General features: G+C 41.3%; 1 protein-coding gene and 1 long non-coding RNA gene across 2 annotated transcripts in view; both read right to left on the minus strand.

Moving 5' to 3' along the window:
• The window catches only part of LOC138978515 (uncharacterized), a 308,348-nt gene that overhangs the window by 189,496 nt on the left and 97,470 nt on the right, over positions 1 to 21,382 (minus strand). The window lies entirely within an intron of this gene.
• The window catches only part of LOC138978514 (guanine nucleotide-binding protein subunit beta), a 39,373-nt gene that overhangs the window by 8,785 nt on the left and 9,206 nt on the right, over positions 1 to 21,382 (minus strand). Inside the window, exons 2-8 of the mRNA XM_070351252.1 lie at positions 18,100 to 18,251; positions 15,304 to 15,385; positions 13,284 to 13,429; positions 1,812 to 1,875; positions 1,082 to 1,311; positions 638 to 767; positions 248 to 319 (exon numbers count right to left, since the gene is read on the minus strand). Coding sequence (XP_070207353.1) covers positions 248 to 319; positions 638 to 767; positions 1,082 to 1,311; positions 1,812 to 1,875; positions 13,284 to 13,429; positions 15,304 to 15,363 — 702 coding nt within the window. The 5' untranslated portion in view covers positions 15,364 to 15,385; positions 18,100 to 18,251. The remainder of the gene's footprint in view (positions 1 to 247; positions 320 to 637; positions 768 to 1,081; positions 1,312 to 1,811; positions 1,876 to 13,283; positions 13,430 to 15,303; positions 15,386 to 18,099; positions 18,252 to 21,382) is intronic.

The following is a 21,382-nucleotide window of genomic DNA, read 5'->3' on the forward strand; positions in this document are numbered from 1 at the left end:
ACTCATTCAACATTCAAATCACACTGAAGTCATTCCTAGTTGTAGCATTTCCTTAAACTTTTCAAAACTAGTTGGCTCAAAACACATAACAATTAAAGACTATTCAAGAGAGAACCAAATAATGAGCCCTCAGAACTACATGACCCTTTTCTTGCCCACATTGTATTTTCCCAAACTCCATCAATGTTATGTGTAATTTACCTAAAAGTACAACCTACTTATTACAGAATAACCACTGTGTACTTACAGTAATTGCATTAATATCTGATTCATGGCCTGAGAAAGTCTGCTTGCACATGCCATCTCGTATGTCCCACAGCTGAAACAAAACAATGGAAGAAAATTGAGAAAGGAAGACATTAATATTATTGTATGAAGAGAAGGAAGGCACTAACAACTGACAACAAACGGTGAACACAAAGCTCTATGCACTAAATGTGATGTACGCAACATTTCTAAATAATACTAAATATAACACATACAGAGATGATTAAGAACAAAGGTTTATCATAAGCTTTACCTTCACAGAAGCTTGTTGCACATTATAGTAATAACATTACATCCTCATAGCAGTATCTGGTCACTTTCTTTTAATTTTCCATGACTCTAACCAGGACCGGTTTGGGGAACATCTCACCTTAGCTGAAGCATCGCAGGCACCCGAGACAAATGTGCGCATGTCTGGGGCTAAGGACAGACTCATGACGTCACCAGTGTGGCCAGTAAAAGATGTGGTCTGTTGGCCGGTTTCTATATCCCATAAAGCACTGAAAGATGACAGAGAGAGAACGTTTATAATCACTGGTTATTAAGCAACATTGTACACCTATCAAAATATATTTTCCTTCATGCTTTGTATCACTAAGCTTTCAGGAAAGTAACCACAATTAAATGAAGCTGAAGAGGAAAACAAGCGCTGGCCTGTCACCACGCAAAAGTTTTCTGCACAAATTTCTCAACCCAATCCCCTGCTTGGGATATGTGCCAATCCAACACAGTAAAAGTCATGATTATAAGCAAGTTGTAAGCCCAGAAACAGCAAAAGGCCTCTAATAACCCTCCCACAAGTTTGCACACTAACCATGTCATGTCACCAGAACTGGTGACGATCTGGTTGTCATCGATGAAACGACAGCAGGACAGGTATCCTGTGTGTCCAGGCAGCTCACGGGACACACGGACATTGCCCTCGCGTGTCTTCAAGCTGTAGATGGAACAAATATTGTCCAGGCCACCGCAGGCAACGTAGCTGCCAGACGGTGCGTAGGCACAGGTCATCACCCAGCTGGAGCGAAGTGGAATGGCGTGCACCTGAAAAGGATCAGTTTAAAACTGTTACAGAATACTAGGCTAACTCAACTGTTGGAAGAAACTTTTCCAAACCGGAGGGGTATTACAACAAAAGAGCACACAGAGATTGTACAGCCTTTCATTCCTTTATGCGATTTTGTTCTGTGATTTCTGGTGAGAAACTGCACATGATCACATACATTGCAAATGAAAATGAGGCGAGATTCTTTTCCTCCCAGATAACAAAATAGACCAATATGAGATGGAACCAAACTCCATCCACCCATGCAAAAAGGAATAGCATATCTTGCATTGGGAACAGCAATAAATGCCAAGATCTATCAAGACATCCCAAAGTCAAATTCAGTATTATGCTCAGTCAGGAGCGTAGCTTACCAATGTAAACCTTTACTTTCAGCCCTGCTAACAATGTTTACCCCCACCCAAAGTAACAACACATGTGGTGGCGTTACGTTTTATGCATTAGAATGATTAACCGTACACAATATGGCTAAGCTTACCTTGTTTGTTGTGTATCCATCCCATACTATCAATTTACCATCTTGAGAAGCTGACACCAGATTCCTGAAACAAATAAAATGGGTACATCATGATTTTTCACAAAAAAAGACAAAATAGCACTGAAGACTCCCTCTGTTTTAACGACCTTGCCTCTTTAGGCTGTCTTTAATGAAGTTGTAAGACAACATCTTTGATAAAACATTCTTTCCTCACATTTTCAGATGTCCTAAATCTGATAGATAAACCCGGTTTTTACTGTATTTTCAAAACACTTCTTAACATGGTCACATTGAACACTTTCTTCCCCTGTAATTGAAAATACCCAAAGTTCATATTCTGACAGTCCACACTTCACTGATTTGTCACTCATACATACTTCCATTTATACCAAAACACACAAGTCTCTGAGAGATAGAGGTGAAATAATTAAGACAGAAGTCATTGACGGTATTTAGGGCTGTTCAAACATTTCCTTGCACAAGTTTTTATATTCATTGTCTGAGGCCATGCCAATACGATATTAAAGTACCACAACAACCATGACCTGTGACCTTTTCAGCTTTTGAAGGTTTGTTTTTGTTATGTCTACTTCAACATGTTACCCATAAACATGGTACAGTGGAAACACACACACACGTTAAGACCTCCAACAAAATGAGCATAGCAGGTCTTAAAAAGGACGGAGGCTCAAAATAGGAGTAATTTTACAGAGGATGTGAACAGTCTGAAAAAGAAGGGTCGCGAGTCTGAGAAAGAAGGGTCGCGAAGGGAAAAGTCTTAAATTTGGAAGTCTTAAAATGGGGGTTCCATTGTAGCACATGTACACATCCTGACAATCAAAACTTGAAGTGTTAAAGAAACTTCTCTTTGGGGTTTCAAGCAAAGTTAGCCTCAAATCTGAAATTACCAATCAAAATAGTCAGAAGACTAAACAAAGGAAAGGTAAGATAATGCGAGGTAAGGAAATGGTAATTTCTTGTAGAACTTTGATCAAAGTTTGAGTTATTTTCTCCCTGGGAAAAGTGAACTGCCACATAAGGCACTGCCCATTGTTTTTCTTTTTCCCTGCATGGGGCGTTTTCATAGTCTGGAGACTTTCACTATGGATTTTCATTTTCGCGCAAACCAGATGTTCAGGAAATAAATCCCTTCCCTTCCGTTTGCACCCACATCAAAACGAAACAAATGACTTGTTATGCTCACTGGAGCTACCGACTAATCTATGTTCGAGTCTCATATGATATGAAAGTCACAAATTGATTATAGCGCATTCCATTTGGTATGTCTAAACCAGTTTCCAAAATCAGGCTCTATATCAATCAATCAATATGAGGCTTATATGCGCGTATTCCGTGGGTACAGTTCTAAGCGCAGGGATTTTTTAATAATTTTTTTTAATGCAATTTATATCGCGGACATATTCAAGGCGCAGGGATTTATTTATGTCGTGTGAGATGGAATTTTTTTTACACAATACATCGCGCATTCACATCGGCCAGCAGATCGCAGCCATTTCGGCGCATATCCTACTTTTCACGGCCTATTATTCCAAGTCACACGGGTATTTTGGTGGACATTTTCATCTATGCCTATACATTTTTGCCAGGAAAGACCCTTTTGTCAATCGTGGAATCTTTAACGTGCACACCCCAATGTAGTGTACACGAAGGGACCTCGGTTTTTCGTCTCATCCGAAAGACTAGCACTTGAACCCACCACCTAGGTTAGGAAAGGGGGGAGAAAATTGCTAACGCCCTGACCCAGGGTCGAACTCGCAACCTCTCGCTTCCGAGCGCAAGTGCGTTACCACTCGGTCACCCAGTCCATTTAGCGACAGTAAGGACTCATACTTCCTTTTAAATACAATTATTTTTGGTACACTTGAGATTGACGAAGTTCTCAAATGTCGTATAGTTGTGTTCTTTTATTCTACGTGGCCCGTCTTCACAGCAGCAGACAAAAACTCGTCAAATTGAGTTCGAGGATATATTTAGCATTCCATACATACAACTGCACATCGTAGCAGAACTCAAAGTAGAAGCTTTTTAACATACAAATCGCGCTGGCCTATATAGTAAATACTCAATCTCGAGAATATTCCAGACCGAACATGATAGAACTAAAATTAGATGAACTGTCCATGGACTAGAATAGTGACATTCTCTGTGACGTACATCAAAAGTGCCGACGCACTTAATCCGAGTGAACACCACGAAGCCACGACTCAAAACAACGTGGTAAACAACTTGTTTTGACAGGACTAGAAAGTTCACCTGCATTCTCGTCCAAACATAAATATTAAGTTTACAAAATATAATATCGGTACTTTCCCACAAAGTACAAATAAGTCAACTACATGCAACACACAAAACTGAACCAAAGTTCAGCAACGGCAGCGTTTACTAACAGGTACACCTGATGATAAATCAATTTCAGCACATTAGGGATGTAACCATCTGCAGTTTTATACGTTTGCTTGTTAAGCATTCCTTCTTGCATAAATGAAAACACAGGATGTATTCATTAGGAACTGTTTCTAAGGGAATATGGTCAATTTAAAAAAAACACAATTCCACAAATGTAATCAATCCACAAATTCAAATCAAACAAATGGAATACAACATTGATATGGGAGTCCACAATTCAAATCATACAATTGGAATTACACATTAATATTTTAGGTTCCAAAGTACATCAGATCTCATGGGAATAGACCTTTTCGGTATCTGAGCAGCTCTCGCGAGACATGCTCTTTGTTATGCTTTGAACATCGCGAGAACTTCGAACCTTGGCTTGTGCAGCTCGCACGAGATCGCTGTACCGCATGCTTTGCTATGCTCTGAAGTTTGCGAGAGCTTGGAATACCGATAGGGTCTATTACAGAATTATGCAAAGTAAAAGTTTTGTGAAACTTAAAGAGAGCTACCTCATTAGCATCCTGCCACAACTTTCTTGAATGAAACACTTTGTGAATGGAGGGAACAAATCACACGGGTATGACCGTTTTCAAAATTATGTCCATATTTCCCCATACTGTCACAACATTCTCTAACTCTGAATCTCCCTTCTTTAGAAACTATTGCACTTCCCAAGGAAGAATACAAATTAGGGACTATTGAGCTTCCTTCAGCAAGAATACAAATTAGGGGCTATTAAGCTCCCTTAGAAAGGATACAAAGAGAAATAAATATTCTACTACTACCCTCAGATGCTTTCCTTCCTCAATAACCTTTCCGAAATGAGCGTTTGCTGTGTTGTGCTCTTATCGCACTGTTGTACTTTTGGGGGACGTTGGCTTGCTGGCCAGCTATATGAGTAGACTATCCCATTTACATTGTTTTAATGACACTTCCTGTAAATGCATTGCATACTTTTCGACCGTGTGTTTGGTTAGTACAGAAACTACACTACAGCCTCACATAACATGTGATTCCATTAATCAACAAGGGAAAAGTAATCAAAACGGCATTTTCACCAATCAGGCGGCATTCAGTCACAGTGAATACACTCATCAAAAAGAAACTGTTTTGCTACAAACAAAAGTTTTCACTTACTTGCTATTCGAGTCAGCAAAGACATGAAAAGAAATAGATCTCATATTAAGTTTGCTTTTACATCGTTTCAGTTCTCAATGTTTTGAACCATACCAACTTTACTAAAATCATCTAGCTATTAAGTTCTAGGTTTCTTCTACATCTAACAGTAACAATTCAGAGTCAGTCAAGGGTCTTTGTCTTGTCAATACGAGCATCAAGAAGTTAACAAACATATACACACACACACACATGACTGCAAACAGAGAGGGTGCAAATCAGTCTAGGCTGCCTCAAAACCAGCTTAAAACAACACTGGCATCAATAGCTCAGGAAGAATGCATCTGAGAACATTTAAAAACAACAACTGAAAATGGGGTCCGTAGGGTACAGGGGCAGCACCCTTCACGTGCCGACAATTCATAGATTGAAATAGAAATTAAATGGAAGCAGCAAAGCATTCTGTAAAACTCTGTTAACCCCTTCACTGCCACAGTATAACAGCATTTTGGTATTTCTGTGTGGCAGGGCAAATTTTGCTTTCTTCGGTAGGTTCACTAATCTGTTCACTGCTCAATCATTTATTGAGATATCTCTTAGATCTTTGGCATGTGGTTTGCTTACACCCTTGGCTATTATGTGATAACATGATCATTGAACTTTGTGATTGTTATAGTAAAAATCCATATAATGACCATTTTTGTCAAAAATTAGTTTCCAAACTTCCACACACACACTGTAGCACGTAAAACCGCAGAAAACACAGCTAAAACTGGTGTCAAACATCAGGTACTCACATTACAGCCCATAACAGTATTCTTCTGTGTGGTAATCCATAAATCACTTCTTGTGTTGAAGGTATCACTTGTTCACCATGTTTTGCTATCGGAATGTGTATTGATTATTCAAGAACGTGTCCATAAGCAATCTGCTTGTTAACGTTCTTAATGTTGTTATTGTTTGAAACGTGTGTATGAGAAATTGAATAAAACACGCTTAAACCAAATCACTTCTTGTAGAGTTTCCAGAACACTGTATCATTTGAAAACAGGTCTACGAGTTGATGTCCAACTTTCGACCGCCAATTTTGAATCTTATAGATCGAAAAAAAACTTCTAAAAGATTTCTTCCTGCCATTTCGGAACCCACTTTTTCTTCACACCCTGGTCGATCTTCGACGCCAAAACATGTTCGCTTTCCGTCAATGTTCTCACCGACGCCATCTTTGTTAAGCAGGCTAAAGCCGACAGCTGAATCAGCCCGTTTATGAATTTTCAGAATGAAGACACTCGGTGAAAGGGAAACTTAGTCCCAAATGGAAAGTTCATATTCGGGTCAAAGGTCCACTTCCTTCGATACGGAGGTTATGTTGTCATTATTTTATCGGAGATTTGATCTGGAAAATCGACTTTAGGGTTGTAGGTAGGACTTTACAGATCGAATCCAATGGAACCACAACAACTACTCTACCCTACCCCCCACCCCCCCCCCATTTTTTCTCAACGGATTTAGACGATTCAGAAAAATGGTCCTGGGAACGAACTTTTGGGCGGAATTCCGCCAATTGGCGGAAGAATCTCATCCCTGAGAAGCAGGTGCACCCTTGGTTCTGCCAAAGGGACAGAAATGCTGTTCTTGTGTTACTGGCCTGACACTTTCAGCTCTTTAATGCTACACCTATTTTCTTTATCACCCCTCCTTACACACAGGTGTTGCATGTGCACCAGACACAAAGTGAAAGACTCCAAGTAAAATCTGGCATGGTTGATACTGACATCTCTCGTGACTTAATATGAGGAGTAAAGGCATAGTATTATCTATGAAAGCAAAAATAAATGCACCATTCACAGTACTTTTTGTGTGTGAAGGGTTGGAAATCGTAAAATAAGTCCAGGACATTTTGTACAAAATTGTACTGCAAAACTAACAAGAAGGGCAAAGCCCATACGACTCACATGCTTGACCTTTACATGACCTTGACCTTCAGGGTCAAGGTCAAATAACTAAACCTAGCAATGACATCATACACTAAGAACGGCTTTACACATTTTTCCTACCAAAATGCATGTGACCTTGACCCAAGGTCAAGGTCATCCAAGGTCATGCAACACAAAGCTGTTAATTCAAGACATAGGAAGTACAATGGTGCTTATTGGCTCTTTCTACCATGAGATATGGTCACTTTTAGTGGTTCACTACCTTATTTTGGTCACATTTCATAAGGGTCAAAGTGACCTTGACCTTGATCATATGTGACCAAATGTGTCTCATGATGAAAGCATAACATGTGCCCCACATAATTTTTAAGTTTGAAACAGTTATCTTCCATAGTTCAGGGTCAAGGTCACTTCAAAATATGTATACAATCCAACTTTAAAGCTCCTGTGACCTTGACCTTGAAGCAAGGTAAACCAAACTGGTATCAAAAGATGGGGCTTACTTTGCCCTATATATCATATATAGGTGAGGTATTCAATCTCAAAAACTTCAGAGAAAATGGGAAAAATTTGAAAAATAGCTGTTTTTTAGACAACATTTATGGCCCCTGCGACCTTGACCTTGAAGCAAGGTCAAGATGCTATGTATGTTTTTGGGGGCCTTGTCATCATACACCATCTTGCCAAATTTGGTACTGATAGACTGAATAGTGTCCAAGAAATATCCAACATTAAAGTTTTCTGGCCGCGGACGGCCGGACGACTCGGGTGAGTACATAGACTCACTTTTGCTTCGCATGTGAGTCAAAAAGGCACCAGTCAGCCATTGTTTGGACACATGTTTGCTGACTGTTCAGTGTCAGCAGCAGGAATGACTGTGTGTGTGTGTGTGTGTGTTTGTCAGTGAGTGCGAGTGGGCAGCTAGTGTGAAGGACCAGGAACTAGAAACCATTCCAGTGACAGTCTTAGCTCAGCATTAGATATCTTAGGTGAAACCATCAGCTCCATGTTGTCCTGAGGATGATTATAGAGTGTGAGGTTTGGGGTGAGGAATCTACCTCTTATCTTGCCTACACAGTCAGATGAAGAATGATATGCTTTTGTACCTGTGGTTAGGTGTGCTTATCAGTGAAGTAGACAAAGCCTTCCTCCTAGCAGCCTGAACTCACAATGACCCCATTCAGAGAGAATCAAACAAGACATGCAATGCTGTCTGCCATAACTTGGTTCATAATGCCAAGCAAAGATGAGCACCCTCCTTGATATAGTGCGTGGTAATCTCTGCTTTTCCTGCAAATCACCAACAGTATTTGGTTCTAACAAGAACTCCTGATAGGGGTGACTAATCTGTGTTCATTACCAGGCAAACAGGCTATGCAAGGAAAATCCTTGAAGGAGCAATTCACATTGTTTGAGTCAAATAGAATAGAAACTGGAAGCGGCAGAAGCTGAGTAGCTAGCTATCCCTGAGCTGATTTTTATAGGTATTTATGAAATATGAAAGAAAACATGCCAGAGCTCTTAAGAATGAAATGTCAGGACCACACCCTATCCAGACCTTTCTAGCTGAGTCTGCCTGGGCCTTCAAGTCAAGGGAATAAAACAGGAAGCGAAATGATACTTCTGTCTGCCTGCACAACAAGGTGCTACATTCCAATTCAAGCTCTCCCCATGTCTTGGGTGAAGAAATGTGGGCTAGTTAAATTGCTGCACCAAGGCCAAGAACAGGTCAGAGCAGCTCAGACCGGGCCTCTCCATTTCCATAATAGCTGCAGGCCTAGAACCAGGGCAGAGGGGCTTTTGCATTGTGGCACAGAGTGTAGTGACTGTGAGTGCCCTGTCTGCTGGCAGAGAAACAGCCGCAGCAGACTCCACCGGTTCAGTGCATCATCAGCCACACACACACACACACACCGGCAAGCAGTCTTCAATCAATAGTGGTCGGCACCACTCTCTTTCTCTGCCTCAAACTTTCAATCAATAGTGACGTTGTCAGGGAAACCAGCACACTGGCCGACCACTTGGCCAAAGACAGATGGTCTTACAAAGGCAAGACCCCTCTGAGCCAGCAGGTTTTCTCCTTCCTTCTCACCAAGAAAACTCTTCAGTTACTGTGTTATTTCACTTTACCACTATCCCTGTAACTAGCTATGGAACTCCATTACCCATCTTTTCTGGTGAGGCAAGTCACAGAACAGTCATGCACCTGTATTTTGATACACCAGGCAAAAGCTTTTTTGCTGTACTTGTACTTGTAGTTACCAATATTATTACCTATATAATTTATACTAAATGTGGAAGCTTAGCAAAACTGTTCTCAAATGAGTATTCCACATCACTGTCTTGAAAAATTAACTGCAATCCTCAAACTAGATACATCTGACATTCACTACATCTTGTAACACACATAAACCTGTTATCCAAAGCTAAGCTGTCAAATGGTGCAGTAGAGTGTGATCAGATTATAGCTTAACTGTGCAGAACGAACACAAAATGTGAGTGATGCATACAAGATCTACCCAAAACAGCAATGGGAACTGCCATCTGGAATGCAATGTGGAAATGGTACGAATACTGCTGAATATTGAAAGAAACTGTTGAAAAAGTCAACTACCTGAGGTAAGATCACACTCACTGTTATGAAGTACTGGTAGGAAAAAAGGATTATGTGAGTTGTTCCGACCAAAGACACTAGAGAGAAGTTAGGACAGGTTACAGAAACTGGTGGAACAGAAGGTACAGGAGTCACAATATTAGCTACTCTCTACAGTTTCAATTGGAAACAAACAGACCTAGTCTTGTACTGCTTTTTCCCACACTAATTATGCAGTCCTCACAAACAGTCACACTAACAGTACATGAAAAGCATTTCACACCTTCATCTACAGAGCTGGAAGGCAAGTAGGTACTAGGTTACTCTTCTTACTATGGTTCAGTAAACTGCCACAAAGGAACTGAAGCTAATCTAGAAACTGTCTTAATACTGGGCACATTTTGGTGTGTGAAAACTAACATAACAAGCTTTCTGTAAGAAGTACATTCACTAGGAGTAGGACATTCATTTTTCATATGAGCTTTGAATTTCTTTTACACCTTATGTGAAGTGACTCCAAAAATCATGAAAAAAATGCGTGCATTTTGTACAAATTACACTCCTCTCACATCATGTGGCGTTACCCTGACACTCTGTTTACCCCCCCCCCCCCTCTCCCCCAAACTAACATGCCTCATTTGCCACGAGGGTTAAAGTTATGGAACTGGATTAAGCGACAACATCCTGCTGTCATATTTACACTATTAGATAAATCACAACAATTTGAGAGGACTGTGACATGACTTAGTTATCAGCGCAGTCAGGAGAGGAACCCGGTAATTAAACCTTGAGTTTCTGAAGGAGACTGAACACTGCGCCTTCTTGCTTTTGTACATCTTAAACTGCACTTTTATGAGAAACCCAGAAAAAGATGAACAACAAATACCAAGAACAACATGCACAGGGCACAAAGAAAACACCCCAATAGCAAACAGTAAAACTGTAAAATATAAAATGAAAACCTACAATCACTCTACGGTCACCGAACACCAAGGACAACATGCAGAACAAGTTGTAAATGGTTACAGCACCAAAGATTTGTGCACACAATTTCATCTAACACAAACAGCATCTAGTCAATTTAGGACAACATAGTACACATTTCTTCTGGCTTTATCTCTTGGACTGTTAATCCCCCTCTCTCCCATATCTATTGAAAGACCCATCTAACTTTTTTGCCTAGCTTTTGAGCAGTAAATGCCTTAATCCTGTTACACTCTTCATGGAAAACCTTTGGGTGTTCACCTCCTTTATGTGTAATGGTTAAAAATAAGCATCAGGCTATTATTCTTACTACCAACTGAATTTAGGATATCTGCAAACATTCAATGAGCTGGGGGAAATGTCAAAAAACAAGAAATGACTTTAAATTTCATTAACATTAACTTGTTTAAAAAAAACAAAAAAACACTGAAAGTTCTAGCTATAGCCGTCTCATTAATCCAGCAATGCAACCTCAGGCGTACATTATGGCTGCCAGCAATAAAAAAAAATCGTCATGTTCATAGATCTGAGTCAGCAAAACAGTATGAAACAGAATTTGAGAAGTTAAGATAAACAGGCTCTGGAAATGAGTGGTGTAGTGTGATAAGTCACACAACAAAGAACACAACAGGCTCCCTAGGCCTGTGGACAACAGCACATAGCCTGACTCCGGCTACAAACACACATATATTTGGCTCAAAACACAGTGCTTCTAAAAGATTGTGACTTTCAGGGACGGCTTGGCAGTTTTTTTCACTACGCTGAGGCATGGGAATTCCAAAATAGAAAAAACTCTGAAAATAGGCCACTGTCCAGGGGCCGTCCAGGCCCTGGCGGGGTCCAGGAGCAGAGCCCCGTTGGGGGGACAAGGGGACCCCCGGGAGGAAAACAATTTTTTGCATTAAAGACCAATATTTTGATAGTTCTTGTGTAAGCAAATAATGGATTGCCAAGGACAGTTTTTATTAAATTTTCGCTGAAACATAATTTCCTTTTCGCGGAAATCCGAGTTTTTACAGACGATTCCCATGCCTGTAAGCTACAACTTGTACAAGTGCCAGCCAGAGTTGTTAAATGAATGTAGACATTTGTAAAAAAAAAAAGACACACAAAATAGATTTTTTTTTATAAATACCCAAAACACACAATCGTTCACCCTTTGGATAGTACTGATGTGAACAAGAAAACAAGAGTAACTTACTGAAGACAAGGGTCGGTGACTTAAATAGTGCAAAAAGGAGAGCACTGATCTTCAAAGATAAGGTTACTGCTTGAAAAAAACATTACAATTCATACGTGTAAACTCAACATCCAGCTGAAAAATTCAGCAAGAAGTTAACAACGTTTAGCAATTTAAAATGTCAGGGGAAAAAGTCCATGCAAATTTCACATGTACGTCACTAGATCATTTGAAAAGGTCTGGCAGCCGCAAATTCAAAATGACAAGTTCGTCATTGCCTTCTCAAAATAGACCTCGGCTGAAACATTCCTTCCCTACCTACTCCTTAACACACAAGGGCTTCGTCACTCAGACTCAAGCTCGATCAAGCATGCTGAAACGTGCAATTGTTTCAAAAGAGAGAATCATGCCCACACCTCTTCACTATACAGTCATCGTGAGATAATTACAATGATCTCTGTTCATGGAAGTTACAACTGAGGTCAGATTTTCAGTCAGCCAGAACAGAACAGGCCACTGTAATTATCTCCAGACAGCTGTCTTTTTGCATGTGAAAGACGCCATGTAATCGAAGTCAAACAAGTTGAATGTATGACCTTAGATGCTAAGAAAGATCATTGCAATTATCTCCTTTGGACACTAAAATAAGCCACCATGTACAGACACATTGTAAAAAAAAAAAGCTATAGTTACCCCAAAATCCTGATGCAAACAGAAAACAAATAAGTGTTCAAAACAGTGATCAGAAAACAAATTAATCAGACTAGTTCATGTATCATTTATGAAAATTCAGATCAACACATTGTTCATATAACAAGGAGTCAAGGCACGGAAAAAGAATTTTCATGTGAACAACAAAACACAGCAAGTCAATATTTTTATGACATCACCAAGTAAAACTCTTTGGGCAAATGTCTTTGTAAGTCTTCGCAGAACTTGCGATGGACAAATAAAACCAAAACCAAAAAATTAACATGAAAAGGCAACAAGATCTTCCAAAAGTACACACCAAATAACCAGGACCTTTATAACCAAGCAGACGGACATCACTTGGTAAAGAAAGTAATTCAGGCATTGCTACTCTCCTGTTAAACATTTAGATGCCCATCCACTTTTTGCAATGACAAAAAGGCTTTATGCACCATTTGAGGATTACAGTCACTACAGACTTCTCATAAGCAGGAATGCCAAATGCTTGAAAACTGCAAGACAGTAAGACATTCACTAGTATGTCCAGTATTTACCTTGAATCTGATGCCCAATGCATGGCATATATTTTTGCAAGATGTCCCCGAAGTGTGCGTCGGGTACGCATTTGTATTCTGCCTACAGGCTCGCATGATGCTGTGGCTTGAGCAAGAGTTGTGTCGCCTGCGGCTTTTCGTGCCTCCTGAAATCAGAAAAGTTCCAATGAGAAATGCAGAATATTGTCCGGCAGTAAATGCAGTAAGGAGCTTTGCATTATACACACTCTTAAATCAGCACTTCACAGGTAACGCAAAAGCCTTACTGACCTAATATTAGTAATAGATGAATTCCGGAAATATCTATGTCGAGTTTGTATGGGTTGTGATAGAGTAAGTACCGTTGTTTTTTTTGCAGACAAACATCACGTTGGCTGGAAATGGAATTCATACCCTCTACTGTACTCAAACCCACTTCAAACTACAGGCCAGCCCTATCATATCCACCTCTCTCGGTAACGTCTCTTTTTCTGCACACCTGCATAACCACTCTCTTTATTGTCTAACCTGACGTTTATGCCCCCCTCAAATGACTAAACAAAACGACGACGGTAGACGCGATGAAGCAAACTTGTTTAAATCGTTTGGAACCAACACGTCTGATTCGCCTCAACAAAAGGAAAACTGCCCTGTCCATCCCCATTAAACAGCAATTGTTCAGGAGAATAACAAGAGACGTCAAAAATCTTTTAACTTCGTTGGCAACAAAACAAGGAGACTAAGCCGATACCTGCCCCAAGGATGAGAAGGGGAAAAAAAAGAAAAAGAAAAAAAAACCACACACGATATTTTACAATCTGCCAAGTGCCACATATAAAAAGAGACGAGTTTATTCCGTTGAACATCGTGTACATGTGTATGTCTATTTGTGTGCGTTTGCACGAGTCTGGATTCCTGTGTATGCGTGCATGCATGATAGTTGAAGTGTGTGAATGTGAAGTGTGACACACGTGCAAGAGCGTTTCTGTGCATTGGGATGTTTGCCAAATGATGACCCTTTCCATAAATACCACCTGGCTATAAAGACAACTTTTGCTCAGTCCATTGGCTGGTCTTTACAGACAGGTAGGACTCTAAGTGTAAGTACTGACCGGTCTAGAAACCCAAAACTAACACAGCCTGGTGACCTAAACCCTCAAGTGAACCAACGTGTGTGTGTGAGACAGAATTGCGTAGGCAGTTGCCATAACCTGAACATTTTGGGGGAAACCCTAACCAGGTAGTAACATTTTAGTTGGGACAGAACAGCAGAAATTGAAAGCACAACTTTTTTGACTGCATCCACATGGCCTTCAACGCAGTGTTTCTGTATTTCTGGCCCTCAACCTGTCATAGTACCAATGAGCATCACCTTTTTTCTCTTCAGTTTTACAGATTCAGATCCTCAATAGTACTTAGTAGGGTCTTTCGTACCGAACAATGGAAATGACATTCACTAATAAAACATTCTTCAAGAATATTGCCATACATTAAAGTGATTAACAAAAGTTCATGGAGTAAACTTCAACTGCTAACTCAAAAATATTGGGGAATGTAGCACAAGCTTGGTTATGATTATGTAAAGATACCAGTTCCCCCTTTCTTAAGGCAAATTGATCTAATCTTTTCTTTATTTGGTGTTTAACGTCGTTTTTAACCGTTTAAGGTTATATCGCGACGGGGAAAGGGGGGAGATGGGATAGAGCCACTTATTAATTGTTTCTTGTTCACAAAAGCACTAATCTTTACAAACATTGACTATATTCTATACAAGAAACACTTAACAAGGGTAAAAGGAGAAACAGAATCCGTTAGTCGCCTCTTACGACATGCTGGGGAGCATCGGGTAAATTCTTCCCCCCTAACCCGCGGGGGGAATTGATCTAATGACCAGGAAGTAGTCAGAACACCACATAACTGTACTGCCACAGTGCAAAGCAATGCAATATGTCAGCAATGAAAGCTGAAAACAACATGATCACTGGGGATTACTACGCAATACAGCAAGTAACAAACAAACAAAATACACACAAGTACTTACGCGAATTTGGTTTTTTAGCTGTTCTGTTTCTTGTCGCAATGCGTCAAGTTCAGAAGTCATTGTGAAGTAATACCAGTATCACCTGAAAACAAAGGAAAAAGAAATGAAGCGAAAAACAAGACATTGACAATACTGAATACATGATGTACGCATAGCTGGCACCGCACAAAAAAAAAAAAAGGGGGGGGGGTAGGAGAAAGGGAGGGGGAAGAGAAAGGGATTTTCAGAAAGAGATGACAAACAGATCAGGAGTCCCAAGTGACACAAAGAAAATAATGCAAAACATTTATGACAAAACAATATGCCAGCATTTATTTGTGAATGCATTTGACTGTATACTTGGTGCCAGAGGAAACAGCTACACATGAACCATCGAAGACTCCAGCGACTCCACCAGCTTACAGCTGGCCTTGGATTTCAAGAATTGGTTAACATCCCCCATCCTACTTAAGTACGTTCCAAATTTTTTGTGAACTTCCACTCAAAATTGCAGCCAGTGTTGTAACAGAAATCAATCAATCAATCAACAGGAAGCTCATATAGCGCGTATTCCGTGGGTACAGTTCTAAGCGCTTGTCGAAGAGTTGTCAACACAGGACTAACAATGTCGGTCACAGTGAGGGAAGCAATCTTCTGTCGTGTTCCAACGAGAAGGGCCTCTGTCTTCTCACTGTTCAGCTTCAACTTGTTCTCAGTCATCCAGTTCTTGATGTCAGTGAAACAACTGGAGATGGATCCCTGGAGATGGTCAACGTCCTCCGGCTTGGCGCTGTTCTGGAGCTGCGTGTCATCGGCAAAGGAGTTGTAGTTCAAGCCGTGGCGTTCAATGACCAGGGAGAGGGGTTGGGTGTACAGGGTGAAAAGGACAGGGCCGAGGACAGACCCTTGTGGGACGCCGAAGCGGACAGGAACAGGCTGATAAGAGAACGAATCAGTGGTGACAGTCTGAGAGCGGTTCTGGAGGTAGTTTCGGAACCAAGAGAGGGCAGTGTCGTGAATGCCGAACGTGGAACTGAGGCGATCGACGAGTAGCTGGTGTTTGATCGTGTTGAAGGCCGCGGAAAGGTCCAGCAGCACAAGGGCAGAGACGAGACCGCTATCTGTTGCGTTCAGGAGGTCCGTGGTGATTCGCAGGAGCACCGTCTCGGTGCTGTGGTGAGGGCGGTACGCTGACTGGTACACTGGCATCAGCGAGTTCCGAGACAGGTGGGCGCTCAACTGCTCCAGGATGGATACGCTCCAGAAGCTTGGAGGAAGGGCAGGTTGGACACAGGACGGTAGTTCTTCAACTCGTTGACGTCAAAGCCAGGCTTCTTGATGAGTGGGCGGACAACGGCAGACTTAAAGCAGTCGGGAACGACGCCTGTGGCCAGGGAGATGTTGATGATATCTGTGATAGACGGCATGAGCTTGTCCAGACACTTGGTGAAGAGGAAGCCTGGCAGGGGGGTCTAGCTCGCAGGTCTTGATGGCCGTCTTGGTGATGAGTCGCTTGACGTGGTTTTGAGTGACAGGCTGAAAGCACGTGAGGGGGGAGCTGGAGAAGGAGGGGGAGGGTGGGGACAGGACGAAGGGCTGCTGATCGAGTGTTCTCCGAAGCTTGTCAATCTTGTCCTTGAAGAACTCCGAGAATAACTCCGGGATATCTTGTGGTGGGTGAGCATTGGTAAGGGGGGAGCGGGGGAGGAGCCCAGCAGAGAGGACATGATGGAGAACAGCTCCCTGGATGATGAGGCGTTGGCGATGCGGTCGTGGAAGTGCTCGACCTTGGCAGCAGTGATGGCTTGCGTGACTCGAAGCAGCGCATCCCTGAGAATCTGCCAGTGAACCTCCAGGCCAGAGTGTCGCCATCTCTCGATCTTGGCGGCTGTGATGTCCTCAGAGAACCAGCTGTCGCTCAGAGACTGCGCATAGGGATGGCGGGGCGTGTTTGTCGAGGAGCTGGCGCAGAGTCAAGCTGAAGAAATGGGCGGGGTCAGAGGACGGGTCTCGCTGGGCAAGCAGCAGGGCAGCTTCGTCTCCAAAAGCATCTGTCTCAATGTCTCGTAGCTTGCGACGTGTGACCATCTTCCGCTTCTGTGCTGGCTTGGTGATGTTGACGACGAAGTTGATGGCAGTGTGGTCGGAGACAAGATGGTCGTTGGTGACGAGGCTGGAGACCAGATTGTCCGAGGGTCGAGTGACAATCCAATCTAGGATGTGGCCACGGGAGTGGGAGGGAAAAGGAATGACCTGGTCCACACCGCCCGCTTGGTGTCAGCAGGGCAGTCCCAGTGGATGTTTAAAGTCACCGAGGACGATGGCGCTGTGGGACGTCACGTTGTAGTGGTCGAGGGCTTGGGAGAACTCGTCGAAGAAAGTAGAGTCCTTCAGCTTGTTCTTGGTGTTAGGGGGAGGGCGATATATACACAGGAAGGTGAGGGTGGTGGTGGTGGCGACCGTCATCTCCACGGCTTCGAAGGTGGTGTGGGGGAAAGATAGGCTGTCCGAGAAGGACGCTGCAGCATGCATGTGTTCCTTGTAGATGACGGCGATGCCACCACCACGCCCAGCTGGGCGGGGGAAGGAGACTGTCTTGTACCCTGCGGGGGTCAGCTGCTTGATCTTGGGGTCATCACCAGGTCGCAGCCACGTCTCTTGTTTTCTATAATGTAGTCTGCTATCAGATCTGCTTATAGATTTCTTATAATGTACTGTGGCAAGAACATGGTCAGTATTGTACATCGGGCTTTGCCGGAATAAAGCAATAAAAAATTCTTAATCTTTCACTAGCTTATGGCAGGAAGGCATACTCACGATTGGAAGAGAAAATGAGCAGGCGGCAGCCAGTAGTGAGACAGAGGGAGGGCTGTCAAACAAGTCACTGCTCCCCTTGGATGGAGCTCATATCACCCCCCAGTTGCCTCGTGCAGTCCAGGCTCTCCCAGACTTCCCAATACTAACCGCACCTGCAATCAACAATTATGCAAAACATTGTCACATTGCCATTATCAATATCATTATGACAATTAACACTGACGCCTTGACAGACCTGCAAATGCAACATGACCACAATACTTTTTTAAAAGTCACATCAATATCACTCCTTAACGTCTACCCTGGATCCATTGCATTTGCAAACTACACCATGAGAAATGTTTTAATAACCTTACCTGAAGCACTTGCCTTTACCCAAAGACACACTACCACTCCCACCTAATTACATACCTGTTGTGTTGTTTGGTGCTTTTTGTAAGGAAAACTATTAATAAGAGTCGAAAGTAATCAACAAGTGACAAGGGCACAGACAAGACTCACAAAGAGGCGAAAGTATAGCTGGAGGAGCACGCTATTGGGCAAAGCAGCAAAAATGAAGGGGTGCACTCATTCAGATTAAGATTGTGTCAAAAAGATTAAACTTGACAGCTAAATATCATTTGGGAAACATGTATGAATGAAAAAAGAATGTTTTTTATTCTATAAGTTATCATCTGTTGTGACGATGTTATTTGTTATTCTTGTTGTTTTAAAAAAAAATAAGACCCAAAATGGCGACCGAATGCGGACATGAAACGCTCGCCGGAATCAAACAACCCAGTATCACACACAATCACATTTTAATTCACACGGAATCGCTAGTCCATGCAATGAGTTGTTGTTGTTTGTTGCAGTGTGTTTTTTGTTTGTTTACAAAATCAAAACTGGTTGTAAATCGAATGAGAAAATTGCGTGTCGCTCGCTGCTCGTAGTGTCTCATTTTTTTTTGAAAATCGACATCGGCAATTTCAATACTTTTGACCAGCTTCGGAAAGAACCGGTTTCGTTTTGACTTTGATCTATTCAATTTTATGATCAGTTTTCGTTTTGTGGTCCAAATCATCATAAATAAATTGCAGTTTCTCCTAAACATGTGAAAAATCAATCACTTCTCAATTTCGGTTCTACTTGCAGCGCGCGTCACGTTTGATTTCATTTGCCCATTTGAACAGGAGAATGACGACGTCGCCGGCATTTTCGCTTCTTCGCAGACGCAATTACCTATAAATAGTAACATAAACACGCACTTGACCTACCCACAATCCTCTTTACCAATTTGTTTTGACCCGGAAATGTTTCGTTTCTCCTTCGCCGGTCTGAAACGCAACGCGACAGCGGGAGATTCAAGTCCGAGTTTACTCCTGTTTCACACCTGGCGACGGCAAATAAACCCGAAATAAGGTTAGTCAACCATCGATCAGTCATCGTTTCTATCATATTTGTACAAAATTAGCAAAACAACAAATCTGATTTGAGAAAGGGAAAATCAGGCATGAATCACTCGAAGGAAACGCACATGTTCGGTGTCAATTGAAACGAGCACTCTGCAAACGACGAAAATAATCCAAAATAATTTAATTTAGCTTCCAATTTTTAACTTCAACTTGGCGATGTGCTTTTAGCTCTGTTTGTCTTCCAAGTTTGATGTATCGGACTTACAAATTATCAGGAAATTGAACGATAAGAGATCTTTGAGCCGCGCGTTGCACTGGACACAGTTTGACTACGTTTTTTTTTGGTGTCCTTTGAAATGCGCAAGACGTTTCTCCAACAAATCGTCGGCTATGTTCCATGAAGTCTGCCAACAAAGTTCCTTTTTTTAGCAATTGGGCAGAAAAATGTTTTACAGCATGAAGTTAATAGAAAAATTAACATTTCAAAAAGTGATTCATGCACAACACCTGAAATGTGGTGTTCGTTTCAGTGGACTCCAAAATGGAGGATTACCTTCACATTCTTTCGTGTCCTTTGAAACCAGCATCATAATTTCAACAAAAACATTGTTTTAGCAATGCTAATCTGTCAAACTTTCAAATCTAAAGGCACATCTTGTGTAAAGTTGGATTGTATACATATTTTGAAGTGACCTTGACCCTGAACTATGGAAGATAACTGTTTCAAACTTAAAAATTATGTGGGGCACATGTTATGTTTTCATCATGAGACACATTTGGTCACATATGATCAAGGTCAAGGTCACTTTGACCCTTATAAAATGTGACCAAAATAAGGTAGTGAACCACTAAAAGTGACCATATCTCATGGTAGAAAGAGCCAATAAGCACCATTGTACTTCCTATGTCTTGAATTAACAGCTTTGTGTTGCATGACCTTGGATGACCTTGACCTTGGGTCAAGGTCACATGTATTTTGGTAGGAAAAATGTGTAAAGCATGTGAGTCGTATGGGCTTTGCCCTTCTTGTTTGAATTTTTTAAAGCTGCGGCACGAATGAAATTTATGTTGTGAATATGTGGCCGTTTCTGTGAGAAGGATCAATCTTGCAATTTCCACTAGTTGGTCATGGAGAAAAGTTGGATCAAAAGTTAATCAAGATGTAATCAAATTCAGGAGATTTCTTCCTCCATTCCAACAAGTCAAAATGAACCAAGAACCAATAAATTATCAACATCTTGAGCCAACTTTTACCTAAGTTTTAAAAAAGCCACATAATACTAGATGAAATTGCAAATCCTTGTTAAAAGGTGAAAAATACAATCAAAACTGATTTTTTAAGAAGGAAGTCCTTTCACAATCAGTTTTCACTTTGTTTTTTCACCTTATTCTAAAGCTGAGAGAAAAATTTGCATTTTGAAGGAGTGCGACATTTTCAAAAAAAATTGGTGTCTTGAAACAAGCGTCACAGTTTTTATACAGGCAAAAAACTGATATTTCAATGCCACTGATTCAAGATACCCTGCATTCTGAACAAAAATAAAATTCATGAAAGTTGAAATGGAGTGGTTTGTTTGATTTGTTTGTTTTCTTGAAAACTGAACTTGACAGCTGTGACGTTGCGTTTCGGTGTCCAACACTTTTGCAGTCTTTATGTATGTAATTTTAAAGATAAAGAAATTACTTTTAATCATAATAAGAGTCCATGATGGATACATATCTCATGCAAATCAGTAACAGCAAAAAGTAAAATAATAAAGAATTTATTTAGGTGATGGACACCATGAAACATAGCATCACGATTTTGTACCTTGGCTGGCTTTTTTGATACTGCGTGAAAACTACAATAGCCATGGTTTATTTTTATTATTGTTTTGTAGCAGTAAGGT

The sequence above is a fragment of the Littorina saxatilis genome, linkage group LG10, assembly GCF_037325665.1.
Source record: "Littorina saxatilis isolate snail1 linkage group LG10, US_GU_Lsax_2.0, whole genome shotgun sequence".
In the NCBI taxonomy this organism is placed as follows: Eukaryota; Metazoa; Mollusca; class Gastropoda; order Littorinimorpha; family Littorinidae; genus Littorina; species Littorina saxatilis.